A 20,856-nucleotide genomic window follows, 5' to 3' on the forward strand; every position below is an offset into this window, starting at 1 on the left:
TGACCCCTCGGCGGGGGCGCCGCCGCGCTCCCAAGCGGCGCACTGTAGCAGTGCGCCACCGGGCCGGCCCCTACTTACTCTTTTAATGGTGAAAAAAATGTGTATTTAGAATTAACCAGCTGGACTCCGTTTAGATGATCCCAGTTTTGTTGGCAATATCCAAAGCATCATAATTAGGAGCCAATCGAGCATATGCCATCTTCTCTCCATCAGACCTGATCGGGGTATGACCCTGTCCACATGAATGTCATAGAGCTTCTTCAAGCCTGTTTAATCTGGTGCTTATTGGCCTTGACATCCACAATGAACACAAGTGTGCTGTTGTCCTCTGTCTTCAAGGCAGACTTAGTGGTCAGGGGGAACTTGATGATGGCACAGTGGTCAAGCCTGTTTCTCCTGGGGGCATTCTTTGAGGATATTTGGGTTGCCTCCGGAGCCGCAGTGTTTTGGGCTGCCGGAAGGTGGGTGATGTGCAGATCTTTTGTTTGTGGCTTTGGACACCTTTCAGCTCTGCATCCTTGGCCTTCAAAGCCTTCACTTTGACTTCTGCTTTGGCAGGGGCAGGAGCTTCCTTCTTTGCCTTTGGCGCCATCTTGTGAAAAGCTATCCCTTTCTTTTGAGAGTGAATTCTTGTGAAAGTATTAGAATATGGCATAAAGAATATATACCGTGCTTACATTTCTGCCGTGATGAAAAGGAAAAAAAAAAAATCTGCCTTTCTGTATCACTTGGAAGTGAGTTATATGTTTCTTTTCCTTTTTTTTCCCTCCCATTGTAAGTTTGTCTTCTTGACTCTGTAAGGTAGCCTAACAGAGCCTTCCTTTGTAAGGAAGCTATGGGAGCTTCCATTTGCTAAGTGTTTATTAATAACCAGGCTGCCAAAAGTTCTAAAAGGTCAGAGTGTAGTTAAGTTAGTTGAATATTTGTATTGAAAATTGATAATTGTATCTTAGCTACTCAGTACATTTTGTCTTTTTTTTTTTTCCTCCTTTCTGACAAGATTGTTTTATTTGACAGAAAACCTGATCGTGAGAGAGTTGAGGACTTTGATCATACGAGTCGAGAATCTAACTATTTCGGCCTCTCTCCAGAAGAGCGCAGAGAGAAGCAAGCTATAGAAGAATCTCGTTTACTTTATGAAATTCAGAACAGAGATGAACAGGCTTTCCCAGCCCTTTCCGTATGTATAAAAAGAGATTTTTAAAAGTTATTATTTAGAAGTCTCTCATAATATAGTTTCTGTATTAAACTGTGATTTCCAGTGTTAGACTAATAATTTTTAAACTGAAAGGTACCTTAAAGATCATGTAGTTCTCTCTCCTTTTCACATTTTACATGCAGAATATGAGGTCTAGAGATATTACTGAAATGTTGATAACATAGTGGAGGCAAGTAAATTCATTCGTTCACTTGTAGTGTTTAGGCTTATCTTTAGAACCAAAACACGTTTAATTTGCTAGCCAAAGTAAAATGCGGTAGTGGTCAAGATTCAATTAACCTACTATAAGTTACAGCTATAAAATCAGGAAACTTTCTTCACTTTATTGAACATACGAGGATCTGATGTATATAATGAGAGCTATCTTTTACATTGTTCAATATGTTGGTGGTGGTAGCATATACTGCTGTGGCTTAGTCCTTGTTCCGTGTGTCAGACACTGGCTGTGATGGATGCTTCTCTGATGAAATGTTCTCTCCTTTCAAGTTTCTTAACTCTTTTGGGGGGAGTCAGAAGGGAGAACTGTTCTCATGTAGAGTGAAGTATGTGCTGTTTGAGAGGGGTTCATTGGCAGCACAGGGGAGGGATTACTAATTCATTTTTAGGGCTGGGAGCCCCGTGTCTATGGTCTTTTAAGTGTTGGTTAGTGGTATCCAAATGGCCTATGACACGGAATGGTCATTAGATACTTTTTCTTAACAGTTGATTAAACAAAATGGAGTGTTATGGGAGGCTACCCAGTATAAAACATTAAGCCCAACACATTCGATTGTCTGTCGAATTTCTTAGAGGTCTGAGGAGGAGGTCAGGTGAAAACAGGTGATCTGGAATAGTAGTTCGAATCTATCGGAAGAAGTGCTCAGATCTTTATGTGAATAGGCATTGTGTGCCAAGTACATTTATCTCATGTCATATGTCATTTTTTCATAATGTTTGTATAAAAACAACTATAAATCATTTAAGCTTGTACTCATACCTTCACTTTTTTCAGTAAGTGAATGGTAAAAGTACAACTATTATAATATGGAGACAGATTGTGAAATATTTTGGTTGTTAAAATGGGGTCTTCATACTCATCATTTTTAGACTAGGGAGTCTGATTCTGTAATTGATTTGATAGTGACTTAGGTCTGTCTTCTAGAAAACTCTTGCTAGAGAGGACTGATATCTCCTTTTCAGCTGTGTAAAACATTTACTTACAGTGCTAGAATATGAACCTATGACCCTCAAGGATAACTTAGCTTAAAATCCTGACTTATTCCAGTCCTTTTGTTTTACTAGTTAGAAGACTGGATCTTGTGATTTGCTGACAGTCAGTAGCATTTCAATGATAAGAATCCTAGTACACTGTATCTGCTAGTTTGCACTTAGGCCCCCCGACCCTCCCCCAAAGACTATGGCTCTACAATGACTTCTTTGAAGATTGGTGCAGAGAATGCTATTTGTGCAAAGAATTTAAGTTACAAGGTGAAGAAGGTTTGGTTAGGGTGGCGTCCTGAAATAGGGGATATGAAAAGAAGTCTAACTGTTAATTAAGGCCTAAGGTCTGATTACCTAATGCTTTGACTCAGTAATGAGACTATTAATGTAGAATATATAGTTAAATGTGGACCCGAGAATCAATCTTTTGTAGTTTCAGAAGTATAAAAATATAGGGCTGTGAATTTTGAGAGTTTTAGTTACAAGTATGAAGAGTAAGATTAGTTACAGGACTTTCTTTTTCTTTTTTCTTTTTTTTTGGCGGCTGGCTGGTACAGGGATTGAACCCTGGGCCTTGGTGTTATCAGCACCATGCTCTAACCAACTGAGTTAAATGGGTACCCTAGTTACAGGACTTCTCTTCATGTATTTGTGGGTAATCTTTAACACAAAATTTTGGATTTTGTTCATTTTAAAGAGCTCATCAGTCAGTCAGTCAGCTTCTCAGAGTAGCAACCCAAGCAACCAGAGAAAATCATCACATGTAAGTGATAGAAAAGGAAGTAGGCGGAGAATGGATACAGAAGAACGAAAAGACAAAGGTATGTTATTTCACCGTTTGAAAGCAGATGCTAGAGATCTGTGCCTGGTTTAAAGTAATATATTGGGAAAAGAACACTTTAAATTGTTAAGCAGTTTATTGGATGTCACATATCTGACTGTTGTAGAGAAACATTACTTCGAGGTAAAACATTACATGTTATTCTAAAAATCACACTTTTTATTGACTAAACATGGTTCAAAAAGTACTTTTGGCTTTCTCTGTCTTCATAATTTGTTCTTCTGTGTTCAAACCTGACTGGTGGCCCATGCTGCCTTTTTAAAAATCTCTATCTATTCTAGACTCTTTCCATGGACTTATTCACTTGGATAAAAAACCTGAGCCAAGCACATTGGAGGTAAAAGTTTTAAACACTAATTGCATCTTTTGTTTTTTTACCTTAACATTGTGATAATACAGTAGGAAGAAATGGAAGAAGATGGAGCTGATTTTAACATTTATAAGTATGTTTTAGGGAAGTAGAAAAGCAAGGAAAAGATACCAGAGCTTGAGAAGTCACTCACAAATCATAACCATTTCTTCAAGGTACATTGGGATGCCCTATCTGAATTGTTGGAAAGTAGCTTTTACTCTCCATCACTCTAGAGTAGACGGAGAAGAGTCGGCTATTTGAAGCCATTCCCCCAGTAAAATCTATGCAGTAGTTTGATATGATAAAGATGTGCAGGCAAAGTTAACCTACCTATTGAAGACCAGATATAATTGGAAAAAATACTCAGTGATGAGAGGAGAGTTCTGTCAGGTGCAGGTAGGGTGAATTATAAAGGCAACCACCATTATTCCAGAATTACACCTTCTTTTTTTTTTTTTTGCTTTTAAAGAATGTTAGTGATAGTAAATGTGCAAGAGTTTCATCACCATCAAAGTCAAAGAAATTAGAGTGCCCATCTCCTGCAGAACAAGTAAGTACATTGTTACATTTGACATTAAATGTTCCATTCTCTGAGTTTTTTTGGTCTGTATTTGATCATTTAAAAACAGAAGACATCTATATAGGAAATGGGGAGAATTTATTCTAGCATCACAATTTGGGTGCAGTTATGATTTTTCTATAATTCTGATGTTAGTTCGGAATGTTCTCAGTATTTAGGGAATGTTATTTTCTGGACATAGAGAATGTTTTTCTGAATTGATTTTTAAAAAGTTTCTGTTTCGTTATCTTTATATTTATTACCTTGTGTTACCTTTTGTTGGCTTGTGGATTAGATTTTTGAAGGGAAACTGAATTTCTGTTTTATTTCAAGATTCTTTTTTGAAGAATTGTCTGCATCATTAACAATTATTTCATAGAAGGGAAGGCATGTACTGATGGAAGAGATTTGAAAAATATACATTTAAAAAACAAAACCACCAATTTATAAGTTTAATGATGAAGGAAACTGAATTCAGACAGACATTTTGGTTCTTGGTCTAATACAGGAGTAGAGAATGTTCAATGTTAAATGCCTTTCAATTAACACACTTCATATTGGTAAGAAAACTTATAGTTAAGTGGCATGTGTTTGTGTGAGTTTTTCTAAATAACTCATGAAATTCAAGATGATTTCAATAATTTTGCTCACTTGCTTTGAAAGCATTATGTTTCTAACTCTGCCAGTGACTTCTGTGACTTGTGTGTAGGCAACCTTCGGTTAGGATCAAATTTGTTTGCATATTATTTTTAGTTGCTGTGCTTTCTTTTGTTTCTAAGACAAGAAAGTGTGTAAAAGGCAGTACATCTGGTGGCTTAACATTAGTGTTTAAGTAAAATGAATTCTTGTCTTTTTCTACCTGCCCCCCATTCTTGAAGAAGCCAGCAGAACATGTGTCTTTGTCAAATCCAGCTCCCATTCTAGTTTCTCCAGAGGTACATCTAACTCCTGCGGTGCCTTCTTTACCAGCCACTGTGCCAGCCTGGCCAAGTGAACCTACAACTTTTGGACCAACAGGTTAGACAAAAATTGAGAAAATCCAACCAACCAACCAACAAAAGCCTTTCAAGTCAGAGACTTCAAATTCTAGAGTGAGAGTTGCTCAAAGCAGGGTTAGGGGTGTGGAATCTCACAGAGCTTTCTGTGACTCTGCTTTTTTCTCTGCTTCCAGCGTGGGAGGGATAAGTTCATTGGGGTGGTATTCATTTAAGGTATATCCTCATACTCCCAGGAGCATTATGTGTGAGCTGGTTATCTTCACTGGTTGCTTTGATTGCTTCCCTCATAGGCCAGCTTTTTGTGGCCCCCAGTTGAACCCTTTCCCAGGACCTGTGTCTTACACATGTTTGTAAGAGCTGCTGTTAGAAGATGTTGACTCAGAGCTTGTTTCTTGGGCTCATTATCCTCTATGTGTCTAGGAAAATCCTTGGTTGATGTAAAAAGTATTTCTTTAGATTGCTTGTCTACCTACACACCATTTTACCAGCTATAGTGTGGCATTCTTTATAGTTTAATGTAAACTTGTATTTGTAGAGGAGAATAATTTTCAGCTTTTTATAGTTTTTGTTTCCTTTTTCTCTTTTGTAGGTGTTCCTGCTCAAATTCCTGTTTTGTCAGTGACACAGACTCTGACCACTGGACCCGATTCTGCTGTATCCCAAGCTCATTTAGCACCCTCTCCAGTTCCTGTGTCAATACAGGCAGTTAACCAGCCCTTGATGCCTTTGCCTCAGACATTGAGCCTTTACCAAGACCCACTCTATCCTGGGTTTCCTTATAATGAAAAGGGAGATCGAGCCATTGCACCACCTTATTCACTGTGTCAGACCGGGGATGATTTGCCTAAAGGTGAGATCCTTCTCTAAGTTCAAGTTGATTCTGTTCATCAAATACAAACAGGTTTAGTGAGATTAAAAGATACAAGTAGAAAGATACAAGTAGAAATTAGAGGTCTGGTTTCTTAGTAAGCTGAAGGGAAGGGCTTAGGTGGGAAGTACAGTAGAGATTTGGCTATTGGCCATTCACTCCTGTTTCGGCTTAGTTTTATTAGGAAATGCTTTTTGTATATTTAGTAATGGCCCGTCTCCTTTTGCGTTTTTTCATAACCAGCCTTGAAACCATTTTGAATTAGGATCATGATAATTTCACTAACTAAATACGTAAACCTTACTGAATTTTCTCAACACTGGCTTGGTTTTTAGAACTACTCCTATTACTTTATTCATGAAAAAATTATGGAGAAGAGTGAATATAATATGTAGTAGCTGTTATTATAGTACTATACTTAATATTATTTTTGTTTAGAGAATTCTTTTTAAATTTGCTTGCCCCCTTTATTTTTAAGGAATTTACATCCCCCCATTTTTAGTTTGCAAAGTTTTACATCTGTAAAACTGATAAGAGTAGTGCAATATATGCTCTGTACCTGGATTTATGTGGATAATTTTGTTTCACTAGTCAGTGGTTTGATGTTCAAGTTGATAGGTAATGGGCTAATGGCATATGAATACCCCGACCAATCATGTTACTAATAAGTTATGTATATGTTGATTTTATCATTCTCTCTCAATATTTTCATTTCATGATTTTTAAAGTCTACAGAAAAGTTGAAATATAATGGGCACCTGAGTTTCCTTCTTACTTTTAATCAGATAAAAGTCTCAGCTTAAGCCATTTTGGGATTTAGATGTTAATATAGACAAAGCATATTGAACCTGTAATTACCCTATAGTAATAGCCTGTCTTTCGGTTATATTGCAGTTTTTATGTATGTTTTATATCACAGGCTAGAGAAAACAGTTCTAATAGGTAAAATTGTCTTTAGAACTACATAGTGATTGAGGATGATTAAAATAAAAGCTTTGTGGAATGTATAGTTTTAGTGAGTAATTATTTTATTTTCAGATAAGAACATTCTTCGGTTCTTCTTCAATCTTGGCGTGAAGGTATTTACATTTTATCATTTTAAAGTTATTTTATTAAAATTAATACTGTTTTAAATTATTACTCTTTAAATAATGTTAACTTTTATCCTGTCAGTAACCTCAGGTTTACTAAATCTCATTATTTTAAGATTTTTTAGTATTGTATAATTTGTTTTTGGTGGTGGTAGAAGCCCCAGTTTTTGCTGCTTTTTCCTCCTAATTGGAGATGGTTTAACCTGTGAGTATATTCAGAAAATGGCCACGCCCTTGGGCAGGCTCGTGGAAATGCCCTCACTGGCAAATGAGATGAAAGATCTAGGTTTGAAGTTCTCTGCCATCACTCTTTAACTGTGTAGCCCTGGGCAAGCCACTGAGTGTATCTGAGCCTAGCCTGCTTCGTTTATGGAATGGGGGTAATATTCTCAATATGACCTGCCTCAGCTGTTGAAAGGATCCAAAGAAATAACTTGTGAAAGTACTCCTCTATAAAGGTGGTATGGTTGTTCACTAGCACAGCAGAGATATTTCTTGAGAATTGGTCAATCTAGAAATAGCTTTTCTTAGAAAGGCTGCTGTAGAGCTTTAGGTACTTGTCAGTGCTGAGTTGTCTCCTGTCCTGAATTAGATTCTGTGGGTTCTAGACAGTTAAAATATGAAATGAAGAGTCCTATCCTAGCCTACTGACCTGTTGCATAAAAGACTTGATTAATTTTACCACTCATATATTTCCTAGTTTTATATTTAGTCATCTATATTCATTCCCTAGTTTTATATTTATCTAATTATAATGTGGGCTTTATCTAATTGGTTAGCCAGTTAATTAGCTGGCTATATTTTCTTCATATTTTGGTTTTTACCTGAACCTTTTCAGAAGAAGGTTTAGAGTATTTCATTTTCAGCATTACCCTTCTTGATTAAAGGTGTAACTTAATTCTTGCAGTAGGTGTGCTCTGGGGGCTACTAGAATTGTGGAGTCCTAACATTGGAGATCACCTTCTCCTATGCCAGTATTTTCCTGGTAAGAACAGGTCCAGACAGGTTAACTGGTCAGCATGGGGCCACATAGTGAGTTACTGGTAGAGCCAGAATGTAAATGCAGTTCTAGCTAACAGCCAGTGATTGAGGTACAGTCTCTTTATCAATCTTTTTGTCAGGACTTTGTATTGGTTTCACTATAGGAGCAAGAAATGGAATCTTAAAGCAGTGACTTGATTTTGTAAAATTCCTTTTTATGTTTGGTATCACAGTGATCTAATATTTGGACTGTAGATCAGGACTTTGTATTGGTTTCACTATAGGAGCAAGAAATGGAATCTTAAAGCAGTGGCTTGATTTTGTAAAATTCCTTTTTATGTTTGGTATCACAGTGATCTAATATTTGGACTGTAGATTATATGGTCTTTGCAGGCATGAGGAACTTATCTTGAACCCAGTACTTTTAGATAGATATCCACCCAAACCTCTTTTTCCCCCTCCCTTTTTGTTTATTTTACTGTTTTTGTGTTTCTTTTAGGCATATAGTTGTCCTATGTGGGCCCCACATTCTTACCTGTACCCTCTGCACCAGGCCTACCTGGCAGCCTGCAGGATGTACCCAAAGGTCCCTGTCCCTGTGTATCCTCATAATCCTTGGTTCCACGAAGCTCCTTCTGCTCAGAATGAAAGTGATTGTACCTGTACCGATGCACACTTTCCTATGCAGACTGAGGCCAGTGTTAATGGTCAAATGCCACAGGCAGAGATTGGACCGCCGGCATTTTCTGCACCTCTGGTTATCCCTCCATCTCAGGTGTCTGAAAGTCATGGACAGTTGTCTTACCAGGCTGATCTTGAATCTGAGAATCCTGGGCAGCTTCTTCATGCTGAATATGAAGAGTCACTAAGTAGCAAGAATATGTTCCCACATCCGTCCTTTGGACCTAATCCATTCTTAGGCCCAGTTCCCATTGCACCTCCTTTCTTTCCTCCTGTTTGGTATGGGTACCCTTTTCAAGGATTCATAGAAAGTCCAGTAATGAGGCAGAATATTGTCTTGCCCTCTGATGAAAAAGGAGAATTGGATCTGCCTCTGGAAAACCTGGATCTATCTAAAGAATGTGGTTCAGCAGCAGATGAGTTTCTGGAAGGCAGGGGTGAAGTTGCACATTCTGTCCCTGAAGAAAGTGTGAGCAATAAGCTTGAAGGCCGGGTGGAGCAATCGTCCCAGACACGGAAGGCAGATATGGCATTGGCTTCCATCCCTCCTGTAGCAGAAGGAAAGGCTCATCTTCCCAATCAGATTCTAAACAGAGAGAAAGAAGCTGTGCCTGTTGAACTTGAGTCTAAAAGGACCACTCAAAGTCTGAAAGAAAAACCAGAAAAAGTAAAAGATCCTAAGACTGCTGCTGAAGTGGTCAGCCCTGGGGCCAACTCTGTGGATAGCAGAGTGCAAAGACCAAAAGAAGAGAGTTCAGAAGATGAAAGTGAAGTGTCTAATATTCTGAGAAGTGGTAGATCCAAGCAGTTCTATAATCAGACTTACGGAGGCAGGAAGTACAAAAGTGATTGGGGCTATTCTGGTAGGGGTGGATATCAACATGTGAGAGGTGAGGAGTCCTGGAAAGGGCAGCCAAGCAGAAGCCGGGATGAAGGTTATCAGTACCATCGAAATGTCAGAGGACGACCATATAGGGGAGATAGGAGGAGATCAGGGATGGGTGATGGCCATAGGGGACAACACACTTGATAGTTGTTGCTAGAGTATTTAGAGCAGAAATCCTTTCTTAGGTGAATGTTCCTGAAGGCTTTAAAAAAAACACATTAAAATAAAAACCCAAATTGGAACTATTTCCTCCCCTCCCCCTTGACCCTCACTCTCATTTTGGACATGAAATCAAGGGGGGAGGCAAATTCCTGGCATTGCCATTTTTCTTTATTCAAAATCTGATTTATTTATCGGGTGACGGCTCCCGTAAGAAGTAGAAAATAAGTTTGTTAAAGTATTTTTTATAAACAGCTTAGTATAATTAGTGTTTGTTCTTTTTCCTTGTATAAGTTTGACTTCAAGCATTGGAAAATATATGCTTTATAGTGTTTACTAAAGTGACAAGAAAATACACCATTTGACACACTATAGATTCCAAAATGTAACATTGCACCAAATAGAAATGTATATTTTATTATGCAATGCCTTAGTCATAAACTGGGCTCAAACAATTCTCAGCCTAAAACACTGTCGTCTTTTAAAATGCTTCCAACCCAAAGGCCTTTCATCTCAATATCTGTCAAACTTGAATAATGTCTTCTCTTTAATATTACACATAAGGCAGCCTATTAACCTGTGTCTTAGTAATGTTGTATATAGTTCTTTTAATATTCATAGGGTATATTTTTGAATTTTGGTGAGTATTTGTTTAACTTGAGATCGCATACAAGAATAGATGTTTAAGAAATAGTAGGAAATCCAATGAAATGGCTGTTTCCACCAAGAATTCTTAGCACTGGTGTAAATATCATGGTGCCTACTCGAAAGAAATGTAGATGCTATGCATTTTGAAAATAATCTGCATCTGTTAAAACTGCAGAAGTTTTTTAATGCCACTTTAACACTAATGCACTGACAGATTCTAAATATTTTGTGAGAAGAAATGTTAAAAATTTTTAGCTTGACAGGTTTCTAGAGAGAGTTACTGTGTTTTGTTTTCCTCCTTGCACCATTGGTTATGTGTATTACTTTACGTTTGCATGTTCAACTCGTCATGGCTGGAACTATTAGAAAAAAATAAGATGATTGTGACTTCTAGTTCTTTTCTAGAGGATGCTGCTAGAAAATGGTTTTGCTTTGTATTTTATAAGTTTGTTATTGTTAGGTAACATGTCTTTGATCCTGCTTCCTTCCAATGTTTGCAGTATTCACTAGAGGTTCCCTTTGCATGTTGCACTCTGTTCTCATTTGGAGATTGGACTCTGAATTAACACAGTATTCATTCATCTGTGTTACTTTGTAAAAATAACTGTAGCTTATATTTCTTATTTGTACATACCAATGTGAAAATCTGCCCTTAATGTCAAGATTATGTTTTGATCAGGAAGTTTGAGTGCTATGCAAATAATAGTAATTTCTCTTTGCATGCCATGTGTACACAATATATCTAGCCAAAAATAGATGTGGTGGTTTTTTTCTTTTCTTTTTTTTTAAAGCAAATTACTTTAAATGCAAATACAATTCACTTGAATTTGACAAACTGAAGCAGATGAGTTTTCTGGGTTCTCTGATAACCTACAGGAATGTTTGGATGCCAGCTAGGCTCAGTGAGATCTCCACTGTACTGTAATAATGGTTATTTATCTTTGTGCTATTTTAATTACCTAATGTCTGTTTAACTGCTGATTTGAGTAGTAATTAGCATTTAGATAATTTTGTAACATAGGATTTTAGAGAGCACTTTGAAAGATAACATTATGATGGTGCTAGGTAAAAACTTATAAAGACTGGGATGGTTTTGTGGAAAGGAAAATTCTTGAGAGAACCTGTTGAAAGGAATTTCTGTTGTCACCTTCTAAGCTAGATAAGTTGTTGAAGGTACTGCTTAAGCCATTTTTTTCTTAATATCAATTGCTGAATTATCGAATGAGAAGATTAGAGGGTCCTCCATTTTCAGCCCATACTTTTTTATGTAGGATTAACTTACCTGATAAATTTTATAAAAATCACATTTTGATATAAATAACAGATTTAAAGTTCAATATAAGTTTGATCTCAGGAGTCCAAAAGAAATTGCTATTTCCATTGTCCTTCATTTTATTGACTGGCGTTTCGTCTCAGTTTCTGGAACAGAAGATTGGATAGGAAAGCATACTATTCATTTCTTTACCTCAACTGAGAAACAGAATACTCTATAGCTCCTGAAAGAAACACTGATTTGGTTCCTGTTTCCCATGTGTCAACTCCAGGGCATAATGGAAACAGTGCTGAAAGAGAATTTTAGTGGATGGTACTATTCTCAGTGAACTCTGGAATAAAAGAACTCTGACTTTTGATAGTTTAAAAATTATCAATCTTTGCATGAAGGTCAGTTTTGTTTTTTTCCTTTAGGTTTGCTTTAAAATGTATAAGTCCAGGGGATTTTGCCTTATGCTGAGGTCAAACTAGGGCCAGGCAAGCTTTTTGTCTTCCTTTAACTGTATGTCATACTGTATGTTGACAAATGTAATATTTCTATATGAGAAAGGAAGCAAAAGTATAGAACTCTAAGAATCATTTGTATTTTGAGTTGGAAATTATGAAAGTTCACCGTATTACAATCACACACATTTTGAAGAACAAATGTTTAGACTGACCAAAGCTCTCTTGTTCTTTTTTTAGTTAGGTGCAAAAGCTGAGCTTGATTCTATCCTCCTTTCCTTTTAGTAGTATGTATCTCTTCTTCAGGTTCCTCTCCTCTTGGATAAATCTTCAACTCTTGTCCCATGTGTTCCTTGGCAACAGGATGCTGGCATCTGTGTAGTCCTCATGCTGTTTACTAGTAACCCACAAGTTCATTTTCATGCAGACCTAAACTCAGACCTTGCCTTGACCTGGCAGGTTTCCCAAACCATAATGCGGATACAGCTTATTTGATGCAAACTCTATTTTCTTGCAGTGTGTTGTACCCTTTGTGACTCAAGGTTGAGTTAAAATGCCTGTGAACTGCAAACTTGATTGACTTGGTGCAATAAAGTTCCTTTCTAACCAGACTGGTTTAGAAAACATTCAGCCATCCTACAAACTAGCAATATTTATTTTTGCCTCATTTGTTTTACCTACAGTTTTAGATGAGGTAAACTTTTTGTCTTTCACTTTATGGGTACTAAGCAAGGTCCATTCTAAGTGTAGCTGAAGAGAATGCATATTTGGCTACACTGTTTCTGTTTACTGTATTTTGTTCCCTATATTATATCTAAATGCTATTTTTGTTTAAAATTATAATGGCTCACTTTCCAGTATGTCAATTTCAAAGAACTAAGGTTTTGCTACTAGTGTCAGACATTTACTCTCCCATTAATTGGGATTTTTTTTTAAGAGATTTTTTTTTCTCCCCTGAAATACAAGTTTTAGAAAATCCTATAAGAGGGGTGGGTGCATGTCTTAATGCTGGGAAACAGCAACTTTAGGGTTGAATTTACTTGAATGGATTAAAAATTGCATTGTTACAGAGTTAGAAAAAGTTTATGTATGAAAATGATAATAGCCTTACACTGAGTACAAATAATACTTAAAAGCATGTGAAGATGTGATCATTTGTGATGTTACATGTAAAAAAAAAAGTATATATACATATCTTTTGAAGTGTTGGAAAGGAAAATAGTACTTTATATACTTTATCATATCACTTTTTGTAAGTGTTGAATATATTCCTGTTTATTTTTCTATGTTCTGTTTTGTAGCCTTAAGAAGTGTTTCAAACATATCTGAATGTATAAAATAAGAGTAAATGCCCTACATGGTGTGATGCTGCATTATATAAAAAACTGTGTGCATATATTAAATTTTGTCTCTTGATTCTGCTTGTGATTCTTTGGTTACAGGGTTAAACAAATTTCCATGGTATTTTTCCAGCCAAAAGAGAATTCCAGTATGGGCAACTAAAAACCCATGTTTATTTTCCCTACTATATATACGTAATGAATCTGAGAAGAAGGCCAAATTATTTGCCTAATAAGGTTGTTCTACTAGTAAGTGGTAGAATTTGGGTTTTATGGCTAGTGCTATCATTTTTTCAGTAATCACCAAATGAAATGGGAATGGGCAGAATGTCTAAGAATAATTTAATTTTTAGTTAGTATTCAGTAACAATGCTGTCTGAAGAAAAATGAAGCAAATTGAAAATTTTAAAAACAAAGCTATCAAGTATACTTATATATTTCTCACTTGTACATACCATTGTGAAAATCTACCCTTTTTAAAAATATTGAGATTACCTTTTGATCAGGAAGTCTGAGTGCTATGCAAATAATATAGTAGTAATTTGTCTTTGCATGCCACATGTAATATACCTAACTAGAAGTAGATGTGGCTTTTTTTTTTAAAGCAAATTTCTTTAAAAGCAAATACAATTCACTTGGGTTTGACAGACTGAAGCAGGTGAGTTTTCTGGGTTCTCTGATAACCTGTAAGAATGTTTGGATGCCAGCTAGGCTCAGTGAATTTCTTATAAATAGGGGAGATGTAGGCTTAGGCACATGCAGGGTTGGGAGCTGGAGTGAACACATTTGCATTAAAGCAAGGATCACCTCAGTAAAATAGCAATAATAAAAATTTCCTACAGATAAAGACTCTTGACCTGGGTTCCAGGTTCTTGAAAACAAAACTGCACTGAAAATGTTAAACCATGTACATTTAGGTTTGAGGTCCAGGAATCTGCAAACTAAGAAAAATGAAGAGTGGCTCCAAACAGGTAACACAGATGTGTCATCTGGCAGAAGGCAAACGGAAAGCCTTTGGAAGGACACCTCAGGCAATGCGCTAACAGTACTTGGTGGCAAGCAACAGAAAACCAGTTTGACTTACAGTAGCTTAAACAAATAGGGATTTATTTCTTCCATAAGAAAATTGGAGGGAAGTGGCTGTTGGCAGTTGTACAGTGTTTGATGTGATGACTAGCATCCTTGTAGCTTTCCTGGCATTTCCCTCATATATATCACCTTATGGGCACAGAATGCTTGCTCCATATATCACATCCACAAGAAACTACCAGATACACATCTCATTTCATTATGAAAGGAAGAGGATTTCCAGAAATGCCCCAAGAGACTTCTTTCAACTTACTGGCCAGAACTGGGTCACATGGCCCACCTAACAGCAAGAGAGACTAGGAAAATATGGAAGAAGATTGTTATGCCTGTCTTAGACCAATTAGGATCAACCACCTGGGGCTGGGCACACTAATTTACCCAAACAAATTAGTAAAGGAGGTGGTGATGAGTACAGAGTTGGGAAGAAATGGGGTTATGTGCCACATTAAATCTGAGAATTTGCAGATACAGATACAGCCTCATGAACACCACCTCACAAATCAAAATGCGCAAAGAATCCAACAACAGCAAGAGTTTAGGCCTGCAAGAATTAAGTGGACAGCCTATAAATGTTTCTGAAAATTAAAAGAAAGGAAGATATAGAAGTGTAAGCTTCTTAACTATTGTGATAATTCTTGCTGCTTCTCTAACTGGACTTGCCTTGTCTCTTTTCAGTTCCTTCTAGCATGTAAAAACCTCTACTTTAAATCTTGGAGGCACAGAAAGCCCACTGCAATCTTCTGTATTCATCCTTTCCTGCATCTCTTGAATACCCATGCTCATTTTTGCCTCTGACCTGCTTTACGTGGATCTCATATCCTTACAGCACTTCTGAGACTGGTGCTATTACTTTTTCCTGGGAGCTCCTTCCCTTACAGTCCTTTCTGACTCCAGCCCAGAACAATGACTTTCTCTTGTGAACCAGGGTGCTCACAATATGCAGGCACTGGGTTAAGGGATTAACATACACGTGTCTAAGTATGTTGATGAACATTAATGAAATTATATACTCAAGTAGTTTTTCTGGTCTTGTCTGTGCCACGAAGGTTCATTCCTTCAATATATTAGGCCCACTACCTGCCGGCCACCACGCTAAACGCTGAGTGGTAAGACGGATACAGGACTGGATTGGTTAACTTCTATTGCAGAAAATAGTCATAGTATCAGTACACTGCCTTTTTAAAGACTGCTCTATACTAGGTGAACACAGTAAATACAAATTATCTCTAAATGACGATTTAAAAACTTCAATGACTTATATAGGTGATTCATGCAAAATATAAAATTCAAAAGGCATTATGTATCTCCTTTCCTTCCCTATTAACCAAGTTGTCCTTCCCAAAAGCAGTCTGTTGAGTATCCCTACGCATATTTTAATATTTTGTATATTTTCACATAAATGGTTGTGTATATAATGTATATAAACTGTTACACACCTTGCTTTTTTACCTAGTATTTTAGACTTTCTAATCAGTTCACATCTAGTAGTGTCATTCTTTTTAAAACGGCTAACATTGCTTCTCGGCCTTTTGGCTAAGATCAAGTGTAAAACAGCTAACATCTGCATTGATGGTATATATTTAATTTGTGTTGGTAATACTGATTTTATAGACAAAACCCTTTTCTTGTGTTAGCAATTGTAGGCCTTTCTATTGCTATACAAAATTAAAGTAACATTTAAATTCATATTTTTAATATTTCATTTACCTGAGAAATGTTACCTTATAATTAGTATATATTTTGTCATGAACAATAAGTAGAAGAACTATGCTATTATATCACAAGCATCTTCTTTAGGACAGAATATGGAATCAGTAAATAAAAACAGCTTTTGTCTTATTTTATTCAATATATTTGAAATAATCATTCAGAAATTTAACTTATCCTTAAAAATAGGCACTACTTATTTTAATGTAATCCCAATATGTACAAAATAAACCCTTTACATATTCATACTTAGGTAAGTGCAAAGAAAAGAGCATGAAAGAATATAATTATTATTATTATTATTTTTTTGTCTTTTTTTGTGACCGGCAACGGATCGCAACCCTCAGTGTCGTGCCCGTACCGGACCGGGACCGGCAACGGGATCGCAACCCTTGGTGTTGCCCCCGCTCCCCGCTCAGCCAGTGAGCGGGAACCGGTCTGTATGTGGGATCCGAACCCTCGGCGGGAGCGCCGCCGCGCTTCCCAAGCGGCGCACTGTAGCAGTGCGCCACCGGGCCGGCCCCAAAGAATATAATTATTAAACTCAAACACTAGTAACCTTTGGAAAGGTAATGAAGGGAGATCATTTTTTTACTCCATATACTTCTGGATATTTCTGTTTTCCACAACAAACATATATTTATGGATTAATCACAAATTATTTTTTTAGAAGGCCTAATGGGTTCATTAAACTGTTCTTTCTGTCCACTGTTTGCTTATTAACCCTTTTAAGGAGCTCTAAGTCTGTCAAATAATTTCTAATTTTCCCCTTTATTTTGCTTGCCCCATTAATTTGTTTAGTAAACCCTCTTCCTCACTAATAACTTAATTCCAGTTCAGTGCATTAGTAAGAAATACAATTAAAGTGGTTTCAGGCTGCAGGTATCTCGTTCAAATTCAGGAACTAAAAGAAATTGGATGAGTATAACTCTTACTACACACTGTCCAAAACTAAAAAAAAAAGGTTAGATAATGTCCTCTATATCCAAACTTAATGAGTATATGTGGTTCCAAGGAGTACTACTCTGTATTGCTATCTGGAGACTATTGCATTAACATTGTCTTAGGAAAGTGTTTTACAATCCTTGGCCGCTCATAAGAAAAATCTGTGGAGGTTTAGAAAATACACAGATGCTTTACACACCAACTCTAAAGATTTTGAGTCTAGTTTTAAGGGAAGCAGATATTCTTTAGAAATGCTTTTTCCTAAATCTTGATTAGTGATTATATAAACGTATGGTTGAAAAATGACATTACCTTGAGAATAACTACAGTAGAATCTTACAGAATGTAAAACCTGAAAAATTCATAGTAAAGTTAGGTTTTTTTCGCGTGGGTGGAAGACATTAAAATGATTTTTGATAAAGATGTTCAAAAGCACCAAAAACAATTTAAATACAATGCTTAAGTTGGTAACAAATACCTATTTTCTTTTATTTTTTTTTGTCTTTTGTCTTTTTCCGTGTCCGGCAACGGATCGCAACCCTCAGTGTTGCCCCCATACCGGACTGGGGACCGGCAACGGGATTGCAACCCTCGGCGTTGCTCCCGCGCCTCGCTCAGCCAGTGAGCGGGAACCGGTCTGTATGTGGGATCCGAACCCTTGGGCGGGAGCGCCGCCACGCTTCCCAAGCAGTGCACTATCCAGTGCGCCACCAGGCCGGCCCCAAATACCTATTTTCTGACAGTGGTGTTTGATAGTATGTATATGAATCTTCCTTGGAAATCATACACTGATAATATAGTGCAAAGACTAAAAACAAATAACAAATATAATCCTGATGTTTATTTATCAAATATCATCAGTGGAGTCTTCGACTGGCTTTTAAAATAAGGGCAGTTTCATTTTACTAGCATACTTTGCAAATCAGGTAAGTACAGAAACCTGTTTTAAGATTTTTAAAATGGGGCAACACTGGCCAGCATTTGGTACATCAATATAATACATCTATTGAAAATCTTCCCATACATCATGAAAACATGGAGGTAATTTGTATAGCTTGAAATGTCTTCATAATATTATGATCAGAAAAAGGGCCTTATCATTAAGAACAGAAAAATGCATTTTCTGTGTTCAGACTACAGTTCACAACACAACTGGCTTTTGATGTTACATTAAGTAAATTATACTTCAAACTCCAGAGTATGTGGGGCATAAAACCTGGTTGAAGTTTTATATGACAAAAATCCTGGTAAATGCTTCTTTTTAATAAATGGCTTATTGATACTCTCAGATTCAGTCTAATCATCCAAGAAAAAGTAGTTTCCACTCTTCTTTTGTTCTACATCCTAAAAAACAAATAGAAAAGCAACAAAAATCAGCAACATCATTCTCCTATACATAGCAGGTAGACTTTCATCCAGGATGTTACTGAGTGATGTTTACAATAGTGTCCATACAACCTCCTTTGCACCATCTGCTTCTGGATATTCCTGGGTCCAGTACTCAAAGTGAAGATTACAACCTCTGCCCCCCATTTCTACTACTAGAACAGCTCACTTGTACCAACTCAAGCTCTCTACATAAGATGCCTTACATACATAAAATTTTGCTATGTATTATTTCTGGGAAAACTATTAAATTCCATTTTCTTACATACATAAAATTTTGCTATGTATTATTTCTGGGAAAACTATTAAATTCCATTTTCATCACTTCAACTTCAAGCTCTTGGCCCAAAAGGTTGCATACTGTCTGTCTGAGAACTGCCACAAGATATGTATAAAAACAGTTTTTCCTGGTGCTGTTTACAGACTGCCCAGGAACAATCCAGCTCTGTTTGCCCAGCTTACTAAGATGAGTGGGCATAGAGAAGTGACTAATAGGTGCACCTGGGGACTGAACTATGAGTCTACACAAGGAAATGACAATATAAAATGCTTCAGAAGAAATTCTTGTCCTCTTTTTTTGCTTAATATGCTTTTCAGAACTGAGAAAACACCTCAGTTTTATATCAGAACTTGTCATTTCTTTATCTTGGCAATTATTTTTTCTTATCAATCATTTATAAACAAAATATATAGTAAAGGCTAAAGGCATCCAGACATAGTGTTAGGTGCTTAGAATACAGTGATGTGCAAAATGACTTTGCCTCTGGTGCTCCAAGAGCTCATGGTTTAGTAGTAAAGCTAGGACTACAAACATGAAAATATATGGTACAGCAGAGATATGAATAACATACTTTTAAGACTTTTAAGTGTTAAGGATGATGGACACAGGGCGATGAAATGTAAACAACATTTTAAGTAGGCACTGCAGGTGATACTAAAAGCAGTACAAATGCTTTTACATTTCATTCACTTTTGAGTAACAAAGAGTTTTTTTGCTTTCTAAAAATACTGTATTTCACCAACTAAAATCAAGTGGTAGGGTTCACAATTACTTTATGTATTACAAAGACAGAAAAACACAGCCAATTAAGCTGACAAAATGTTTTTCCATTGTTTAGAATTGATGCTCATTGAAGGAGCTTGTTTAGACTTACAAAATGCACGTTTTAACCATGTATTGAAAAACATGAAAAAAGTGAGAAAATGGTTAAGGTATTCTTAAAAACTTCATTTCAGTAGTGAATCTAATTTTTTAAAAGTCACTTAAAATAGCAATTAACATAGGTAGTACAACAGTGGGTACAACTCGTAGATAACATGAACAGCTCTGCCTGAGTCCATACATCATGATGACATCAGGTATTAAAATAAAAAAAGTTGACTGAGAACTAATGAAATATCATATTGGTTTTTAAAGAAACAGGTTTTCAATTACTTATAATGAGATAGAAGTTATCTATGATGTAAGATTAATTTTCCACATACCTTAATAGAATTGAGTTTGTTTATTCGTGGCCTATAGTTGTTTGGATCTCTTCTGAATGTAATTTCAAGCTGAGACAAAAATTTATTCATGCCAGCCAAAAGGGTTTGAGGACTAACAGGAAAAAAGATCAATCAATTTTGAGTAAATTTTATCACCAAAATGCTAACTACTTTTTGGGATGAAGAGCATTAAGAATCACTCTTCCCTCTAATTCCCCAATTATAAATCATCTGGGTAATAGTATAATCACAGCATATAAGTCCTAAGTTCAGAAATAACTGCCCAAACTATATAGTTTGCTTGGCTATAATATTTTTTTTGCAAACCAAACACAGTTTAACCTGTATTTCTGATCTGGAAAAAAAGACATTTAAGTAATACTTTAGAAAAACAAAAGATCATTAATAAGATTACAGACTCTCAAATCTGACATTTTTAGGGGAGAAGAGAATTTAACAACAAAAAAGTAATATTTACACTAAGAATTTGACTTTTGGGGGAATACGTACTTCTACACTGTGGTTTTCAGTAATAACTCATTTTTAAATTCCTTTATTCATCTTTTTCACCCAAAACAGTTCTTAAGTCATGCCAAATCACAACATATATAAGTATTTCCGCAAACTTTTTGAAGTACCCTTGTACATGTGGAATATTTTAAGCATTTTGTAAATAAAAGGGAGGATAGGATCATTATGTGAGTA

The 20,856-nt window shown here is 36.4% G+C and overlaps 2 protein-coding genes and 1 pseudogene across 3 annotated transcripts in view; 1 reads left to right on the forward strand and 2 right to left on the reverse strand.

Moving 5' to 3' along the window:
- Positions 1-130: 130 nt before the first annotated feature.
- LOC103601510 lies at positions 131-914 on the reverse strand (annotated as a pseudogene).
- Positions 690-13,615, forward strand: LOC103601513 (OTU domain-containing protein 4-like). Its single transcript, XM_008585935.1, has 9 exons — positions 690-734; positions 1,001-1,180; positions 3,117-3,240; positions 3,542-3,597; positions 4,082-4,162; positions 5,008-5,188; positions 5,759-6,019; positions 7,076-7,116; positions 8,609-13,615. Exons 1-9 carry the CDS (start codon positions 690-692, stop codon positions 9,818-9,820), a joined length of 2,181 nt encoding a protein of 726 aa, XP_008584157.1. The 3' UTR covers positions 9,821-13,615.
- A 4,484-nt stretch (positions 13,616-18,099) lies between these two features.
- Positions 18,100-20,856, reverse strand: part of ABCE1 (ATP-binding cassette, sub-family E (OABP), member 1) — a 32,833-nt gene continuing 30,076 nt past the window's right edge. For both annotated transcript variants that reach the window (XM_008585933.1, XM_008585934.1), the window contains exons 17-18: positions 20,152-20,263; positions 18,100-18,624 (exon numbers count right to left, since the gene is read on the reverse strand). In XM_008585933.1, the coding sequence (XP_008584155.1) occupies positions 18,577-18,624; positions 20,152-20,263 (160 nt within the window). In that variant the 3' untranslated portion in view covers positions 18,100-18,576. The remainder of the gene's footprint in view (positions 18,625-20,151; positions 20,264-20,856) is intronic.

Source organism: Galeopterus variegatus, unplaced genomic scaffold (assembly GCF_000696425.1).
Source record: "Galeopterus variegatus unplaced genomic scaffold, G_variegatus-3.0.2 Scaffold3765, whole genome shotgun sequence".
In the NCBI taxonomy this organism is placed as follows: Eukaryota; Metazoa; Chordata; class Mammalia; order Dermoptera; family Cynocephalidae; genus Galeopterus; species Galeopterus variegatus.